General features: G+C 49.4%; 1 protein-coding gene across 1 annotated transcript in view; it reads right to left on the bottom strand.

The window, feature by feature from the left end:
• Positions 1-3711: 3711 nt before the first annotated feature.
• Positions 3712-18730, bottom strand: part of KMT2C (lysine methyltransferase 2C) — a 208530-nt gene continuing 193511 nt past the window's right edge. The window contains exons 51-61 of the mRNA XM_039861293.1: positions 18520-18647; positions 17879-18049; positions 17474-17581; positions 14111-15227; positions 13151-13287; positions 12028-12170; positions 11599-11767; positions 7933-8049; positions 7514-7587; positions 7159-7267; positions 3712-5697 (exon numbers count right to left, since the gene is read on the bottom strand). Coding sequence (XP_039717227.1) covers positions 5605-5697; positions 7159-7267; positions 7514-7587; positions 7933-8049; positions 11599-11767; positions 12028-12170; positions 13151-13287; positions 14111-15227; positions 17474-17581; positions 17879-18049; positions 18520-18647 — 2366 coding nt within the window. The 3' untranslated portion in view covers positions 3712-5604. The remainder of the gene's footprint in view (positions 5698-7158; positions 7268-7513; positions 7588-7932; positions 8050-11598; positions 11768-12027; positions 12171-13150; positions 13288-14110; positions 15228-17473; positions 17582-17878; positions 18050-18519; positions 18648-18730) is intronic.

Genomic DNA, 18730 nt, shown 5'->3' with positions numbered 1-18730 from the left:
CCACTCCCTCCTCCCGGCTCACCACATTAGATTTCCGTCTCTGAAATGGCCAGATTTCATCTCCCCTCACTAGAATAGAAGCTCGATGCCAGGAACCACGGCTGGCCCATCCATCGTGTCCCAGAGCCTTTCAGGCATTTAACACGTGGAGAGCGTGGTCAAAGATGAGCAAGCGCTGCAGCTCGCCAGCTAGAAAAGTCTGACACGGAGGGACAGGCTGCTCGCTGCTCCTCGGACTCTCAGCCCCGGCATCCACTGCACAGGGCCATGCACAGAGAGCCCTCTGCCACTGACTTGGGGTGTAACAGATACTTCGCCCTGTGCGGTGCTTCCTCTTGCCATGCCCCCGCTCTCCCCGAGAGCGTGCGGACCTGACGGCTAGAGGGCCACTTCATGCCATTCCTCCATGTGGGACAGGTTGGCATCTGCTCCAGCAGGAAGCAGATCCCAGGCTCTGTGATGACTAACACAGGTTTCCTTTCTTCTGTGTTTGACGGTTAGAGACCAAGTCCGAGATCAAGGAAGAAAAGGCTGCACCGACAACAGCTTTGAAACCTGGCACAGACCGTGAACACTCTCCAGCCTCGCAAAACTGACAATTTCACGAACGAGGAATGTTTCAGGACAATATTCAAAAATATTTTGTCAGATAATAGGTGTTTTGAGAATTTCTGTTAAACCACACAGTACAAAAGCTTGTTATTTTAGGGTGTTCATGAAGCACAAGCTAAAAATCTATTGTGAAATCTTGAGGGTGCATTTTTGCCCAGTCACAATGGCAGAGCAGGTAGACGCTGTGCCACCTCCTCTCATGGCCACATCAAAATTACAACTACGGAACAGCCATCATTGGGAGTTGCCTGTAGTCTAGCTGCACAGAAATCCTACAACTGGGGACACACAGAAGAGGCCACCTCGAGACTGGTAGGAGGGGCAGAGATGCGGACTGGGCCAGTCCCACATCCACAGTGTGGCAGTTAAGAATCGGGAGGGACATCTCGGTTGTGGGGGTCCCCCCACAGGAAGGAGGGCTCCCCAGCCCAGGGCTCCAGTGCTAAAAAAAGAGTCCCCATAACATGTGGGTGTGAAAACCAGCAGAGATGGTGGCTGAGTGAGACGAGGGGCTGCTAGGGACTGAGGCGCTTCCCTTAAGAGGACCACGCACGCACGCACACTCACAAACCCACTCGCCCTGAGCTCCAGTGAAGGGACAACAGCTCGAAAAGTACCAGGGACACACAGGAGAAAACAGATTAACCTAAGGGTGAGGGGTAGAGGGGTAGCACGGGGGACAACTCTGTTCAGGGATGGAAGTGCCACCAATGCCACTGTTCCTTTGTTAGTGCTTCCTCCTGCCCAGCCAGTGCTGTGTCTGTCTCCATTAACCTGGCTCACACCGTTGGCCGGCCCTGGTCAGCTCTCCCACCAGCCTGAACCTCTTCCAGCAGCTCTTCTACACAAGCGGTCAGCTTGGCACAGCCTGTGGACTTTCCTGAAACCTCTCTAAGGTCCACACACCCCAAATAGGCAGCAGCTGGCCTCAGCTTTCCCTGTACCTCTTGCTAAATGGTCCCAGTCCCGGCACTAGTGGCAATTGACCTTGGTTCGTAGCTAGCCTCTCCCACATGCCTCCAAGCTCAGCAAGGTGGCAGCCAACCACAGATCACTATGGGATTTATTCTTGGCATGCAAGGTTGGTTCAATACCCACAAGTCAATTAACGTGATACATCACAAACAATGAAGTATAAAAATCATATCAGTAGATATAGAATAGTATTTGAAAAATCCAGCTTCTATTTACGATAAAAGCTCTCAGCAAAGTAGAGATAGAGGGAACATACCTTAGCATGCTGAAGGCTATGTATGTCAAACCCACAGCTAACATCACGCTCAACGATGAAAAGATGAAGGCATTTTCTTTGTGATCAGGATCAAGTCAAGGATGTCCACTTTCACCACTTTTACTTTTATTCAGTGTAGTACTGGAAGTCCTAGTCACAGCAACCAAAGAAGAAAAAGTAAAAGGCATCTAAACTGGAAAGGAAGAAATGGAACTGTCGTTATTTGCAGATGACAGAGAGAGAGAACCCCAAACATTCCACCAAAAAACCTATTAGAATAAAACTATGAGAACTCATACAGCTCAATACTAGATATATTTTATATATATATATATATATATATGTATATACATATATACACACACACACACACACACACATATATATGTGTGTATATATATATATGTATATATGTTATGTATATCTTTAAAAAAACGGGCAAAACACCTGAAGAGACATTTATCCAAAGAGGACATACAGAAGGCCAACAGACGTGAAAAGATGCTCAACATCACTAATCAATCATCAGAGAATTGCAAATTACCACCACAATGAGATATCGCCTCACACTGGTCAGAATGGCCATCAAGAAGTCAACTGACACAAGTGCTCACGAGGACATGGAGAACGGGACCCCTTGTGCACTGCTCTTGGATTGCAAATTGGTGCAGCCACTATGGAAAACAGCGTGGAGGTTCCTCAAAAAATTAAATAGAAACATAAACCAGCGATTCCACTCTGGGTATTTATCTAAAGACACCCAAAACACTAATTTGAAAAGATACACGCATCCCTATACTCTTTGCAGCATTATTTACAATAGCCAAGATAATGGAAGCAACTTAAGTGCCCATCAATAGACGACTGGATAAAGAAGCTGCGGTACATATATATATATATACACACAATGGAATATTACTCGGCCATAAAAAATGAAACCTTACCATTTGCGACATTGGATGGACCTAAATAGAAGGTATGATAATGTCAGGTAAAATAAGACAAACACCATGTGACTTCACTTATATGTAGAATCTAAACGAAGAAATTCATATATACAGAGAACAAACTAATGGTCGCCCAATGGGAGGGGGGTTGGGGGGATGGGTGAAAAAGGGCAAAGGGATTAAGATGTACAAATTGCCAGTTATAAAAACACTTATGGGGATGGCAAGTACAGCACAGGCAGTAAAGTCAGTAATATTGTAACTGTGTGTGGTGTCAGATTAGTACCAGATTGAGGTGATCACTTTGTAAGTTATACGTCTAGTAACTACGTTGTACCCCTGGAACTAGTATAATATTGTATGTCGACTGAAAATTGAAAAATAAAATATTTTAAAAAATAAATGTATTTTACATTACGCATAGAATTTTACTGAAAGTAGAAACACATAAAGGGCCTCAAGTTTCTTCACAAATTGTAATCTCTCTACTAAGTAAAAAAAAAAAAAATCGAGGGGGATTCTGACCAATTTTAATTCTTAGCAACCTCCTTAAATTTGTTAAATACATTCAAGATAATGACGTCTCTACCACAGAGAATAAATCTAGAAGAGCGGTTTAACAGAAAAAAATAAACTTGTTAAACAAGGGAAGAGGCCACCACAGATATGTTTAACTAGGCCTTGGTAAACTTAAAAACCAAAGACCCCTTCTTTATTCAGCTGCAAGGATGACAGTGTCTCTATTTGGAACAAGTTACGTACATCTAAATCTTTTATTTGAGAAAAAATGAACAGAGTTGATGACACCGAAATGCCAATAACTCTAGAAAGAAGGAACAGACCGTCGAAGGATTTGGGGCAGTCATTGGTTTCAGAGCTGCAGTCAGAACACAAGAGAGGCTAACAGAGACTCAGGCGCCGTTCATAGATGTAAAATATTTTATTTGTAAATGGAGATCTTCTAAATCTGTGTCCACAAATTCCAAAACCCATAACACTCTGTTTACTTCAAAAAGTTCAATTTTTGCCAACATTAGATACTATTATACAGAACAGAAAACAAAACAAAAACCCGGAGCGACAAATACTGGTAGGATGTCAGAATATTGTACAAGAGAAGAAAAATATTCAAGAAACAAATTTCATACAGCTATTTATCAAGAGAAAAATATATACAATTGATTTATTCTGTAAGATAAAAATACATCATGCCATATACATTACAAGTTCAGAACTGCATCACTGAATTGACCAACAGTTTACAGTCCACTTGAATTGTGCACACAAAAACTTCATTTTATACTTAGCCTGTGAAGTGTCAGTACCAGAATTGTAAGTACAAAATAAAAAGCTAACCTGGTTCAAAATGCTGATTAAGTTTCTACAAGCAAACACAAAACAGTGTGTTTTTTTTATTAAAGAAATGTAAACAAACAGTTCATACAAACACATTTTTAAAATTACATCTTCCAAAACCCTATTGCCGGAGTCCTGCAGCTTGCAAGCATAATCACGTCTCCCCCCCTCCCCCCCCCCCCCCCTTTTTTTTAAATTTCTGTGTTAATAGAAGGCGAGAGAGTCAGATCTGAGCCGCTGCTACGCGATCCTGTACGTTACATGATTCCTCATGGCCGGAAACAAAGTTCTAATCAAAACTACTGCTGCTGAAGAAAATTCAGCCTCCATTTGGGTGTGTTTCTAAGCAGTTATTCACAGTTATCACAAATTGTAAGCACAAAAAAACCTGACTGGAGAAGTAGGGATGCAACAATATAATATGAAAAAATTAGTTTAAATTACCAAAACAGCTATAAAAGTTGTAGCCATAGCATATGCTCTGTTCTACCAGAGTAAGGTGTATAAAACAAGTACTAATAGACTGCAGTTTCCAAAAACCCCGAATGCTCTAGGGTGAAATTTTGGTTATTCTAATGGCATATTTAATAACACAAAATTATATTGTCACATCCCTATGAAGGTTTTATAAGCACCGAGCTGCTGCAGAGCCTGGTAGCATTTGGTCAATAACTATTTTTATACTGTATTTTTTTTCTCAAAATATTTACATATTTGTACAAAGTAACAGAGTTTGTTAGTTCTGCAGGTAACAGCAGCAGCTTGGCTTTCTTCTAACTTTTATTTAAAAATAGCTTCATTCACTTATTCAATAATAAATACAAAAAGTTTCTCTTATTTTACAGAAATCAAAAACTACAATAAACTGACTCATGGAATCAAGTATTTAAATGTATTTTAGTGCAAGTTATTATCCCTTAGCTCTATCCCTAAGGAAGTCATTTCAGTACATTCCTTGTTCAGTGGTGTCTACTTTATTTAAAAAATTTTTAAATTAGAGGGCCTGCCCCTTTTCAGATAAGGCTGTGGCCAGCACTTTGGACATCTCCCTTTCGCTGGTGATTTCAGTCTTACATTCATAGGAAGGGCCTGCCCCGGGGCAGGGCAGCCATCGGCTCTTTGCCCCAGTAAAAGTTTCTCCTCAGTGAGACTAATAAAACAACAAAACAACCCCACCCACAAAAAGAAGAAGAAAAAAGAAAGAAGAAAGGAAAAGGAAAAAAAACAAAAGTGCTGGACCGTCCTGTGACTCTGGTCAACCTCAACCGCTTCAGGAGAGCTGCTCGCGTCGGCCGCCTCCTGGCGCCGCTTACGCCTCAACGGCCGAGGAACCAGAACTCCCAGAAAAAAAGTCATAAAAAGAAAACAAAAATATCTTTCTGTCTGCAAAATCCAAATGGTGTGGTGAATCGCTTCTTCCTAGGGACAAGCCGCCCGCTGAGACAGCAAGGAATGCTTTCAGTTCATCCACTTCCGGCAGTTCACGGCGCCACAGTGACACGGGATCTTGTGCTGGTCGTCCTCGAAGTCGAACTTATAGTCGTAGCAGAGCTGCCCACGGCAAAGACACAGAGTGAGAAGGGCCGGAGGCGGCCCCGGCCTGCATCTGCCCAGGGCCCCCAGGCGGCCAGCGGAGCGGGCGTCCGCCCGGCCCCGGAGGCACAGAGGGCTCCGAGAGGCTGCAGGAAAAGCTCGCACTGTCCCTGTGGGCCGAGGGGGCAGGTGGGCTGAGCAGAGGTGACTCGCCCTTGCTAGCTAACGACCTCCTTCATCTTTACCGAAAAGAACATTTCGAAGTGCATTTAGGGGGTTACCAAATGGTCGCTAACATCTCACGTGGACCCTGCTGTCAGGTAGTGGGGAGTCGCCTGATTTCCAGAGCACCAGCCCCTGGGCCCCGACAGGCCTCCCGCAGGGCCCTCTGAACAAAAGCCCCCCGGCCGTCCCCGGGAAGACGCCCTTCTGCACCGGGACAGAACACACCACGGTGTTCGGCGCGCAGCTTCTCTTAATGACGACACTGCCACTTTGTGTCGGAGATGTGCTGAGTTCTCCAAGGGGCTCTAGGAGCCACCAACTTGAGAAGGCTCAACGAGGGAGGGGCGGGGCCTGGGGCAGCTGCAGCTGCGAGGCCTCGGCCGCCGGCCCGCTGGGCTTCTCGCGTGCGCTCTCTCACGCAGCAAGGTACTTCGAGATGCGTGAAATGGGACTTGGGTCAATTCTCGATTTTAAAAAAGGAATTCCAAAATGATTAAAAAACACAAGCGTGATCCCACAGCTCTACTCAGGAAGGGCTGGAGGCTCCAACCCCCAAACAAGAGACGGTCCCCCAGAAACCCACACGCCCAGCGGGAGCGGCCCCAGGAACGCCAACTCCGGACCGAGGCCCAGATACAGGCACTGCCGCGGCACGTGCTGATGGGTCGGTCAGAGGCAGTATGGAACCGTGTGCGAGGCAACTGAGACTAATGAGCTCTTGCCAGGTGACGTGCCAAGCCAAAGTCGTGTGAGACCAAAGAAATGCCAAGTTCAGCATTTCGAAGGAAACAGAATAATGACAGACAGACTGAAAGTCCGCTGCCGTGCAAACCCTGATCCCGTGAGCGCGTACGGATCACAAGCGTGACGACGAGCGGCCTAGAGCCACACGGCGCCCGAACTGCCTGCAGCCTGCCTGCCTTCCTGTGACGTCACAGGGCCGCAGCGCTTCCCGAGCCCTCAGAGGCAGCAATCCCGTGACGATCTTCCATCGTGAGTTCAATGACAGGCTTCATGGTTACAGAGAGGGATCCCGCCCAACTACAACCAGGGGGAGGGGGAAGGAGGAGCCAGAGACAGAGGACATGATGCCACGCGAGTGACGCGGGACGCAGCGCGTGGGACGGAGGGGTGGCGGTCAACGCGCTCAGAGCTCCGTGTGGAGGAAGAGCTGCGCCATGACGCGGGGTGGGGGCAAAGGCTGGCCTCCCCGGGGGCGGCTTCCGGCGTGGGCACCGGACACCGCGCTCTCACCTCCTCTCCTTTCTGGATCCGGCGATTGGAGCTGATGATGATTTTGTGTCCCCTCTCGAAGGTCACCACTTCGGCCACACAGTTAGGCGCACATGAATGGTTGATATATCTGCAAGCCACCATTTCAGAGAGCCGTTTATTGTAAAACAACTAGAAGAAGCTCGGAACGAAAGTTTTTAAACTTTCAGTCTGTGGGGAAAGGTCTAATTACATCTCTTTATTCCCCTCAGAGAGACTAATACACGCTTTACGTAAAACTCCTTTGAAACGTATCTCAGGCCTGTTAGCCCTGAGAGGCCTCGGCGAGTGCAGTGACCCGTGGAGCGACAGGGCACCCGGCCAGACCCCTGCTCACCTCGCGGGCCCTCCCGTGAGTGTGGCGTCGATCACGTGGTCGCTGTCCATGCGGAACATGTACACGCCGCGGTTCTGAAAGAGACGAGCGGAGTTCCTCCCACGGTCAAGGGCACGTCGGGAAGCCTGAGCTGGGAGGGAGCTGACACGCGCCCTGACCACTCCCGCTGTGGGCCCCCCAGCGACCTGTCGGCTGACATGTGCACGGTAGGAATGGGGAGCAAAGAGAGGGGGCTGCCTGTGAAGCGGGCTCACTGCCCGACAGTCACAGCCACGCAGATGCCACTGCCGGCTGGAAAGACTGACGGGGACAAGCAAGAACTTCCAGAAAACCGCACCTAGATAACCGGCAGCTTCGGCCCTGCCCTGCAGGGTGTCTGGGTGACACGATGACAGAGAGAGGATGGCTGTGGAACGTACCTGAGACTCATAAAGCTTCTCTTTTCTGTTTGCGACTTCATTTCGAATGATGGTCCCAATATATTCGATGACCATGGTGTGCTTCTCGATGTCTCTAGCAGCATACAGCCCCAGTCCCTGGGCGGGGAGGAAGTGCGTATGGCATATGTACGTGTCACAAAAAGACTGTCTCCCTGGACAGCAAACCTGCGCTCTTACACAGAAAGGGCATAGCGAAAGCCATGCTGAAGTCTTCACCTCAACTCGGGTGACCTTTCTGGTCGAATGATATGCTGTCATCTGAAACTTAAAGCCACTTAAAAGCTATGCCATCACTGCCCTGTTTCTTTTTCACACGAAATTCTTACAGCCTGTTTACAAAGTGACACTGCTGACCGGCTGGCCACATTTTCTATCAGACTGTGTCCCCTTCCACGTCATGCAATGCTGAGAGATCCCACCTACTGAGCAGGCTAGTGGCTTCCGGTATTTATCTTGTCTCACCACTATTTCTACAGGGACTTGACGTGACGATAAACTTAATGAAAAAAAAATAGGGCTAACTGTAAGGAATTACTAACACATAAACAGGTTTCACGCTTGGCTGTGAGTTCCTGGGAGCCAGGGCAAAGAAGATTAAGCTACTTTGCTCTAATTATCAGGAAAGTTGCAAAGAAAGAAAGTTCCTGGGAAAGGCAACTTTTTCTCTAACATGAAATAGGCTGCTGAAGCATCATAGAGGAATCTGAACGGGGACAAGGCCGCCGCCTCTCCTTTGGCAGCGTATGCGGTCTGTGCCAGTGGCCCAGTCAGCCACGCACCGTGTGCATCGTTTACAGTTTCTACCCTTACAAATTCTGGAAAAAACGTACTGAGAAAAAAACAATGGATAATTTCCACAAATATCCGTATTTTCTCCTCCCAACCTGAGGGTCTGCATCTCAACGAAAACTGACCCGAAAGCAGTGGAAAAGGAAGACCCTGAGCTCCCTGCGACCCCCCCATGACCCCCGCCCCCCACGCATTCCTATCAGGCGGCCTCGGAGGAAGGGCCTGTGTCAGAGGTAGTTGGTGGGTTAAATAATCTTCTGAAAGAAAAATATGCGATTTATCTGTTCAATTCCAGACGTGACTCGGAGGTGAACAAGCAACATAAGGAATGCGTGAAGGTCGATACGGCTTGCCGCAGCAGGCGAGGTCAGTGGGGGCACACGGGTCCGTGCGCACAGGAAGATTCAGGGTGCAGGAGTGTGGTGGGGTCAGAAGCCAGGTTAGTAGGATGGGTTACTTACTAAATGGCTGTTCACCGGAAGAAACTAAAATTGTCTTAAATGTAAAAAATACAATTTCTGGGGAAAAAAAAAAAAAAACTTGAAAGATACTATGTACACGATCTACCCTCTAAACCAAGACTAAGAAGTACCAAGACTAGAAAGTATAAAAAACTATTCTGACTATATAAAAACTAAAACTTTTTAAGAAAAAGGACACCATCCTGGTAGCCAGATGTTGTTTTGCAGGGGAAATTATCTAAGTGTGACTCTTACGAATTGAAGAATGGACACGACATGAACATGCCATTTGCTGAAGAGCAAATCCCAGTGGCAGACGTGGAAAGATGCTCATTCCTCAGCAGCCCGAAGTGCAATTCAAATGACAACATCAGTCAACACTCAGCAGGCTGGCAGACAACAGGTAAGAGTGGTGCCACCACGGACGAGGAACCACGACGCCCTCTGCAGGAATGAACCTGCAAGCGCAGCCTTTTCAGAAAACCAGCCACGCCAACTAACGTGAAAAGCACCTCTGCTTTACGCCCAACTTAACTTTGGGGAAACAGCCCGCAGGGGCGACACCGTCAACACGCGGGGGTATTTGCACGAGGTATGGGTAGCAATACTGTTTGGTTAAAAACGGTAAACAAAATATGTGCTCAGCAGTCGTGGAATGGTTTCATGACAGTTCGTCAACATCACGGACCGTCGCAGCCACGAGAGAATTCAACAGACGCAGCTCGGCTGATCGACAGACTATTAGTGAGGAAGGTGCAGAAAGATGTAAAGGCCACAGTTCCGCTTTGATGCACCTGCGCACACGCACATGGACACGCACACGCTGATAAGACAGCGGCACCTCGCCGCCTGGGAGGTGGGTAGAAGGAAAAAGATGGCCGAATAACAAAAGCTTTGCACAAAGAGGACAGGCCGAACTCGGGTCGTCAAGAAACCATCAACATGACGGAGAAGAAAACTGACCCTAAAAGACAGGCATGGCGGTGACTGAGCTACCGGAAACAGAACGTAAAGCGGCTGATTCAGCAGAGCGGGGCGCCACTGCTGGGAGCACAGGGGACACCGATCTGGCTGAGAGGCGACATTCTGGAGAAAACAGCAGAAAGGGAAAAAGACCTTGTATCCAAAACGTGACGACAAGATGCCCGGTAAAAAAATGAAGAGCAGAAAGGGCTCTTCGCTAGCTTTTTTAATACAAAACAAAGAGCAGGAGGTGAAGTGGAAGTCTCTGAACAAGGACGAGGATGGGCGGAGAAAGGACTGGCAGCGGGAAGTGGGAGCTGCCGCCCAGGGACTGGAGCAGCAAGGCTGCGACCCCAACCTGCAGGCCTTACCAAGGCCCCAGGAGTGCTGATGCTGCGAGCCTGGGCTCCACACCGAGACCGCAGATCTCAGGGGTCCAGTATTTGTCCGTGAGTGCAAAACAGAAAGACACGTGGGCACCGAGAGAAGAGTGACTACAGCACTTCTCACGTGGAAGGCCACCCCGCTCCACACCGCAAGGGCTCACCAAGTGAGGAGAGCGATAAATTAAAAAGGCACATTTCCATAAAATGCCCTGACAACAACAATAAATGATCGTAAAATCTTTCAGAGAAGAGGAAGGTTCCAAGGAAGGAAGAGGAATCTGAACGAGCACAGACAAACAAAGGTGGTCAGATTTATATTCTGAAGGGATCACGAAGGCCTTTGAGCGGGCAGAGTGGGACTGCCTGGGATGAGGCAGGCGGGTCCCTGTGGGCGTGAGGGAACTTTTCAGCGGAGGAAAGGGCTATCGGGGCCAGCTTAAAAGACAACTAGCAGATGGTGGCCTCGCTCAGGAATCCGAGGAGCTTGGAGGGTGACCGGGCTGAGGGCCTGAAGATGTTTGGCAAAGTGGGAGCTTCGGGATTCCACCCTGGGACTTCGGAGGGGAGATGCTGGACCAGCACCTGGTTTTAGGTCTGCAGCTCCGGGAGAGCAGACCGCAGATGTCACGTACACGCTCAGCCTGCAGGTGGCTTTATCTGTGAGACATCCTCCCGCCTACCCTCCAGGTATCAGGTAACGATTTCATGAAAAAGCTTCCAAAAGATAACTTCCCGCATGGGAGCACCTTCTGAAAATATTTTCACTGCATTTTTCATTTCACGTGAAGTAGCTCTAGTGAACTCTCCACCAACCCAGTGTGCCCAATGCAGTGCCGCCTGGTGCCCTGCGTGTGCCCCCTGAAGGCGCCAAGACTGCGGCTGCAACGCTCGTGTCACAGATTAAGCAAGATGGGATGTGGTGTCGAAAACGGGATGCTGCTCCTGCAGCCACGTGAAACCCTCGTCCACACGCCGCACGTCAGTGTCTCCTGACCGCCGGGTCCCATCCTGTCCCCCCGGTCCCTGAGAACAAAGTCGCCGCCCACCTGGATCCGGGACCGGGCCAGGTACACGTTGGATTTCCACTCGGTCTTCATCTTCCGGTACTGCGACGACTTCGAGTGGACGAACTGCTTGCTGTACGGGGCGTTCAGCTCCCCGGTGACGGTGCTCTGAAATGACTTCGAGGTGCTGGTGCTGTTCAAGGTGTGCGGCCTGCAGACGGCGGCGTGCCAGCAGGGAAGACGAAAGGGAACTGAAGAGACCTCTGACTGGGCGCAGGGCCGCAGGTGCGCGCGCTCACTGCCACGACCGCGCCGGGGACCGCCCAGCGGAGCCACGCGGCGGCCCTCGGAAGCGGCCGGGCAGACACAGCCAGACACGGCAGGGTTTGGAAGCAGCAGACAGACCAAGCACGGACCCGCCACAACGCCTAGGAGCCCTGGGCCGTACTATGTGAAGTCAAAACAAAATACCTTAACACAAACCTCTTGACATGGGCACTCATTTTAGGTTCAGAACGGGCACAGCCAGTGGGGTTGACGGCGAGAGGCAGTTCCATGAGAGGGTTCCGGCCGTACCGGAAGGTGTAGTTCTCGCATGCCTCGACCCCCGGGAGCTGGAACGAAGCAAAACAGACACGAGTCAACACCTGTGACCGACGCCACAGGCAGTCGAGCTGGCCGAGGGACGGCCATCTTGAGCTTTGTGGAAATAACCTGTGAACGTTTTCGAAACGTGGGTAAGAGCGTGGTCTTTCAGTTCACGTTAACATGTCAGCCTGCGCTCAGGTCTACGTGAGTATGAACGTGGAAATGGGGTCTCAGAGCAAAACCCGGTAAAATGCTGGCCATGCCCCATGAAGGAAAAGTTCAGCCCACGGGACCACCGCCACGCACGCCCGTGGGTTTCGGGGTGATGCCTCCGGCCTTCCCAAGCGCGGGGAGGGTGCTGTTCGCAGCTTCGTTCTCTTGCCTGGGCTAACGCCGACCTCTCTCTGTCTGGAATTTTAAAATTCTGTTAAAAGTCACCTGTGTGGTTTACTCTCCTGATCGTCTCACTTTTCAGTCTGACCATGGTATGATGAGGGCCTCTCAGTGTCCTAGGAGTACAGGTGGTCCCTTAAGATTTACTTGTAAAATAATTTTCCAAAAGCACTGTGTGTAGACTCTTGGCAAACATGCTTGTCATCTCCAAAGATGACAAAGTGATGTCGGAGAAGGCCTAAGTTCTGCGACCCAGCTGCCCCCTGGTGACGAACCCCAGGATGAGGGCAAGACTGACCACGAACATGCCAGTGTCTGCGGTGGGGCACACGAGCAAATACCCTGAAGTGCAAGAGAGCCGCCCCATCCAGCCCGCCCTTCACCCTGGAAGAGAACCTGAGAGGCGGGGACACCTCACGCGTGAACACTAACAGTCACTGCGCGCCGCCGGTGGCCCGCGAACGCCTCGTTTTCTGTGACAGACAGGAGGTGGTCCGCAGGCAACATCTCCACCTCTAGGCACCATGAACACTACAGCAGGTGCTCAGGCGGCTCACTGGGGAGCCTGCACTGGGAGGGGGCGGTGGCACCGCGTCCCGCTTGAGACACTCACTGATTCCGCTATCCGCGCCACCGCAGACACCGTTAGGCCAAATAGATCTTCGCCTTTTAAATACGCTGGGAAGAGCTGGAGCATTTCGGATTTTTTTCTCACACATGCCACGGGCTCCAAAATTTTATCCCAAACACCTACGTATGGACACAAAAAAGTTTTTATGACAGACAGACTTGCTCTCAGCTAAATAGAGGCAAGCAGGATGCAGCATAAAAACAAGCAGAAAGATGACTAACCCGTCACAAAGACCCCCTAGTCCCCAAGACAGGCCTCTGGGCATCGATGCGACTGGCCTAGCACTACCTGCCTCTCAGCTGGAAGCAGCTTATTTTAAAGACTTTATGAAATTTTGGGGAAAAGAATATGTTACGTTAAGGAAATTAAGCAGTAAAAGAGAAAAAGAAAGTAAAATATTGAAATTTATGCAAATAGTTAATTCATCTTCATACTACACACATTAGATTTTCAAATGTCCAATTAATAATACATCTAGAAATAATCCTTTTCTGATTTAAATTAAACCATAAAATTTATATTTCCTTTGGAATCACCTTTAAAGCATTTCACGTATTTTTTGAAAACAGCGAACCTTTAAAAAAGTTCAACACTTCCTACGTCAGTAAAAACGACAGTGACGATCTAGACTAGTGTCTAATTTCTAGCTCTAAATCTTTAAAAATCTGATGCTCCTGAGATCAGACAATCTACACAATATGCTTTAAAAATGGATCCTGCCTTCCAGATGACATTAAGGGGGTCCCCGACAGGCAACTTTTATTGACGAATTATCCTATTTTATCAACTCTATGTTTGAATATATTCTGATTTAGATTAAGTCTAGCATGTGTTCAGACAACTGTATAGCAGAGAGAGAGCAAGGTACAATCATACAAAGAAATTAAGATCTGCATTTGTCAATTGTTAAGCCCCGCAGAGCATACGAACGGCGGCTCTTACCTTTAGGTGAGGTATCACTCAGGACTAGATCTTCATGGCCCTGCTCCACAATCCTGATGACAAACATGGGGCGCCCATCCTTCTCCTCGATGGAGCACAGATAGCGACAGCGCCTGTTGGCGTAGCGCGTGCTCCAGTAGAGCCGGCTGGCTTCGTAGCCGACGGGAAAGAGCGCCTTAGGGGAATGGAACGCCTGCATCTGCTGCGGGAGCAGCTGGCCGATCGTGTGGAAGATGAGGCTCCCGACACGAAAGGTGTGGTCCCGTTCCCCCCGCTGCACGATGCTAGCGATCTGCCGCACCTCGTCACGCTGCACGTAGACCCTCCTGAAGACCGCGAAGTAACTCAACTCCTGCTCGTGAATCCCCTTGGGTTTGTGCATGGGGCAAAGCATAGTTTTATCCTTAAAAAACATGCATTGTGCTTTAATGGCGCAGGTAAAGTGGTAAATGTTGGCGCAGCGAAACCTGTGACAGCCACTGGTGGCGCCCATTTTGTGACAGAAGACACATTTCATCTGTAGGCCCCTCCGCAGTGCTAGTTCCACGTTTATTAAGGCACCGGCCTGGGTCTCATAGACCTCCGTGGACCACAGGGCACAGTTCAGGTGGACCCACAGATCTAGGTCGAGGTTGAGCAGCCTTGCTGGGCCATCTGTCAGGCCATCGCCTTCTTCGTGACAAAAACAACACTTCCGATAGTCTTTGGGCACAGGGTCCGGTTTAAGAGAAGTGCCCAGTTTCTTCAGAAACTCATCTATTTCATCCTCGCACGGTGGCTTGAATGTCCCCTTGGGGATCACGACATGAATACTCCATTTCTTCCATTTCATCCCTCTCCACTTTTTATTTACCGGCCTGCAGTCCTCAAACCCACCATGGACAGTTCTCAGCCGAGGCTTTAACTTGACTGTGACCTTCAGCTCGTCTGGCTTTGCCTCTACTTTGGCTGCTTCGAAAGCGGGAGGGAAAGTGACAGGGGGCGATGCGGGGGGCGACGCACTGGCGGGGAGCTGCGGGAGGCAGTGCACGTCCAGTGCTGAGACGTTGTTGCTGTACCGATGGAGTGTTCTGGAAGGCGCCTCTCTCACCGGCGGCGGCGACGGAGGAGCAGGCTCCTGGGCGGTAAACAAACACAGAAAAGAGGAGGAATTTGCACGCTCTGAAGGCAAGTCTCGTTCAGACAAGAAGCCAAGCGATGAGGTTGAACGGTGTGTGACCGCGAGGGACGGGGAGGCTCCGTGAATAAGTGGGGGGGACTCAGCAGAGGTCTGGGCTGAACGACTGAGGCGTCCAGTACTGAGAGAGCGGGGGCTGATGAGAGAACCGCCGCGGTGGCCCCTTCCCAGGCTCGGCCAGCAGCCACGCCTGCAGACCGCTCTGCCTCCGCCGACCTGGGCGTGCCTGCTTCTAACCATAACCAAGCCGCCGAGGTCGACACTGCGGAGGAGCTAGCTGATTTAACTTGTGCAATGGAACAGTGATTGTGTTCAACGAAGAACTTCGAAATAGCTTCCTCTCTGAGCTTATCCGATTCTCCGCAATTCCTTTCTGTTAAACTCAGGCTTAATTAATTGGCATAAGGGAGAAGGCAGGGAAAGACGTCCCCCGTCAGCCAATGAGCTTTTGCCTTTTCGATGGCCGAAAGAGCTGAGCTGAGAGAAGCTCCAGCGGACCCACAGGCCCCTCTCCTCACACCCCGACCTGACGAGGTATCTGAGAAAAAACACCTCACACAGAACCCAGAAGCAGGCAGGGACTGCACACTGACAAACTGGTGAAAACACCATTTCTTCTCTGGTCTGGACTGACACATTCTAAGTTAAAGTCTAAACTTATTTGGCATATAACTTGGATTTCATTATAGTAGGGTCTACTGCCTGTTAAAAATATGAGTCTCCAGAACGCTATTCTAAGACAGACACATGAGAGCAATAACCTAGAGGGAGGAATGACAGGCAGTATTACTGCACGAGGGAAAAGCTTCAACACAAATGATTAAAAATAGATTGTCCGCCATACGGATGGCCAACAGACTCATGAAAAGATGCTCAGTGTCACTAATCATCAGAGAAATGCAAATCAAAACCACAATGAGACATCACCTCACACCTGTCAGAATGGCCATCATCAATAAATCAACAAAAACAAGTGTTGGCGAGGATGTGGAGAACGGGAACCCCCTGTGCACTGCGGGTGGGAATGAAAACTGGTGCAGACGCTACAGAAAACAGAATGGGGGGGGGGTCCTTAAAAAAATTAAAAATAGAACGTGTGACCTAGCAATTCCACCCTGGGTATTAATCCAAAGGAAAACAAAACACTAATTCGATAAGGTGCACAACCCCCCATGTTCACTGCAGAGTGATTTACAGTAGTCAAGACTTAGGAGCACCCTAGGCGTCCATCAATAGAGGGATGGATAAAGAAGAGAGCGGTGCACATCTATGATGGACTGATTCAGCCATAAGAATGAACCTTGCCATTTGCAACATGGACCTAGAGAGTATTATGCTCAGCGAAATAAATCAGAGGAAGAGGAACACCAGACGATTTCACTGATAGGAGGAATCTAAAAACCAAAATAAATGAGAGAGAAACAAAATCGCTGATCAGAGAACAAACTGACAGTCACCAGTCGGTAGGAGGTTGGGGGAATGGGCGAAAAAAGTAGAGAGATTTAAGAAGTGCAAATTGCCAGTTATAAACATAACCGTGGGGGCGTAAATGCAGCAGAGGGAACATGGCTGTGCAATAACCGTGTACGGTGTCAGACGGGTACTAGACCTCTCAGGGTGATCACTTCATAAGGTATATAAATGTCACTACACTGCACGCTTGAAAGTAATACAATATTGTATGTCAACTAACTGAAAAATAAATTATAAAAAAAAGATAAAATCGTTCTAGAAAAACAAATGTCCGCATCAACCACATGCTTAGATACACTTAAATGACACCAAATCGAGTCAAGTAGACCAGCACTTCCACCAGAGTATGAGCAAAATAATTCCTCCTCTGAACGTATGAATACACCTAAATCAGTGGGATAAGGTCAGTAAAAGCCATATTTTATAGTTATAATTACTTGTTAAGTGAATAAATAAAATTAAAGATTTTACAGTTTGTGTTTTATTCAACTCTGAACTTTTAAGATGTAATTCAAGTCCATCCACTAGTCACGTAAGTTGAACTTATTTAATCTGAAATGGCGACATGGACGGCGGATTTTTAAAACCACTTTCCCAGGCTGAGCTTCTGCTCGGCCTGCAGAGGCAGAGCGCTCCAGGGGCCCTGGCCTCCACCGATGCCCCTGGCACATGGAAGCCACGCCCTGCTGCTGACTGAGACTGTCCGAATTTACCTTGCTTTCTGGGTGTTTTGCTTGTGCAGTCGAAGAATAAAGGATAAAGCAGTTATTACTACAAAAGACAATGTCCTTCTCCACTCTACTGGTGCTTTCTCGGGACTCCTGAAAGGCAACGAGAAACGAATGGGATCTCAGTGAGTCAGAATGTAATGAAGACGTCTCTATGTCAGAAACGAAAGTAGCTTCCTATCTTAAAAAGGTAACTGCGGGTCAATATTTAGCATATAATAATTTAGCCACAAAAAAAAATAAATTTGTAAAAGTAAGCTATCTGGTTTTAAGCTCAAGCACGCAAACACACGCTGATGCTACCAGCAGGGACATGGGGCCCATGGGGCCAGATGTGGGAGCAGAGCAGGGCCCGGACACACCCCGGGCGGGCGGGGGGCTACCCAGTACCTGGTTCATGCAGGCCAGGTCTCGGAAGGACTTCCGCACGCCGCTTCCAAGGACAACCACTTTGCAGTGACAGCACCACTGTGTCCTGAGCCCTGTGCTTCCCGCGCCGCCGTGACCTGAGTCCTTGTATCCAGGAAGGCCTGAAACACGGGAGACAGTGTAAAACTGTGCCTGTCAACTTACAACGTGGCGCGGTCAACTGGCCTTGTGTGATTATCGATTAATAAAACGTGGGTCTAAGCAGTGGTTACGGGCACGTGTGCGCGCGCGGCGCCGGGTACGGACTCGGGAACCCCTGTTCTCAGAGGTTCTGGGAGACGCCAGCAGCAGGGGATGTGGGGGGGCCACCCCACCAGCGTGTCGGCGTCCAGCCGAGGTGCGACGGGAGTCGGGGAAGAGATGCGACTATTCCTCGAGGGTGAAGACGATACAAAATGTTTCACGGGAGGCGATGGCAGCGTGTACGGGAGTCTGCAACGAATGTGACTCGGAGCGTTCGGGGTCCAAGGTAAGGACGTGAGGACTCAGGGAAAGGAAGCGTGAAGCACACGCAGAGCGCCGTTCACGGAGGCCGCGAAGGCGCGGAGGGACGCGCGGAGGAACGTGGAGTATGACAAGCACCTGGAGGATGCGCGTCCAACCACGCAGCCCAGGCCACGCAGGAGGAGCTGGAAGATGAAGGCTGAGGAGCCGCTGGTCTCAGCCAGAAGCGGGTGCCGAGGAGACGGGCAGGGCAGAGGCGGGAAAGGGGACAAGGACGAGGCCAGCTCTGGGAGATGGAGGAGGCAGCAGCACGCAGGCCTGAGGTGGGGCAGGCGTGAGCACGTCTCTGGGAACGGAAGGGCCCCGGGG

The sequence above is a fragment of the Pteropus medius genome, unplaced genomic scaffold (genome assembly GCF_902729225.1).
Source record: "Pteropus medius unplaced genomic scaffold, Ma_sr-lr_union100, whole genome shotgun sequence".
Taxonomy (NCBI): Eukaryota; Metazoa; Chordata; class Mammalia; order Chiroptera; family Pteropodidae; genus Pteropus; species Pteropus medius.
This window is presented reverse-complemented; position numbering and strand designations above follow the sequence as displayed.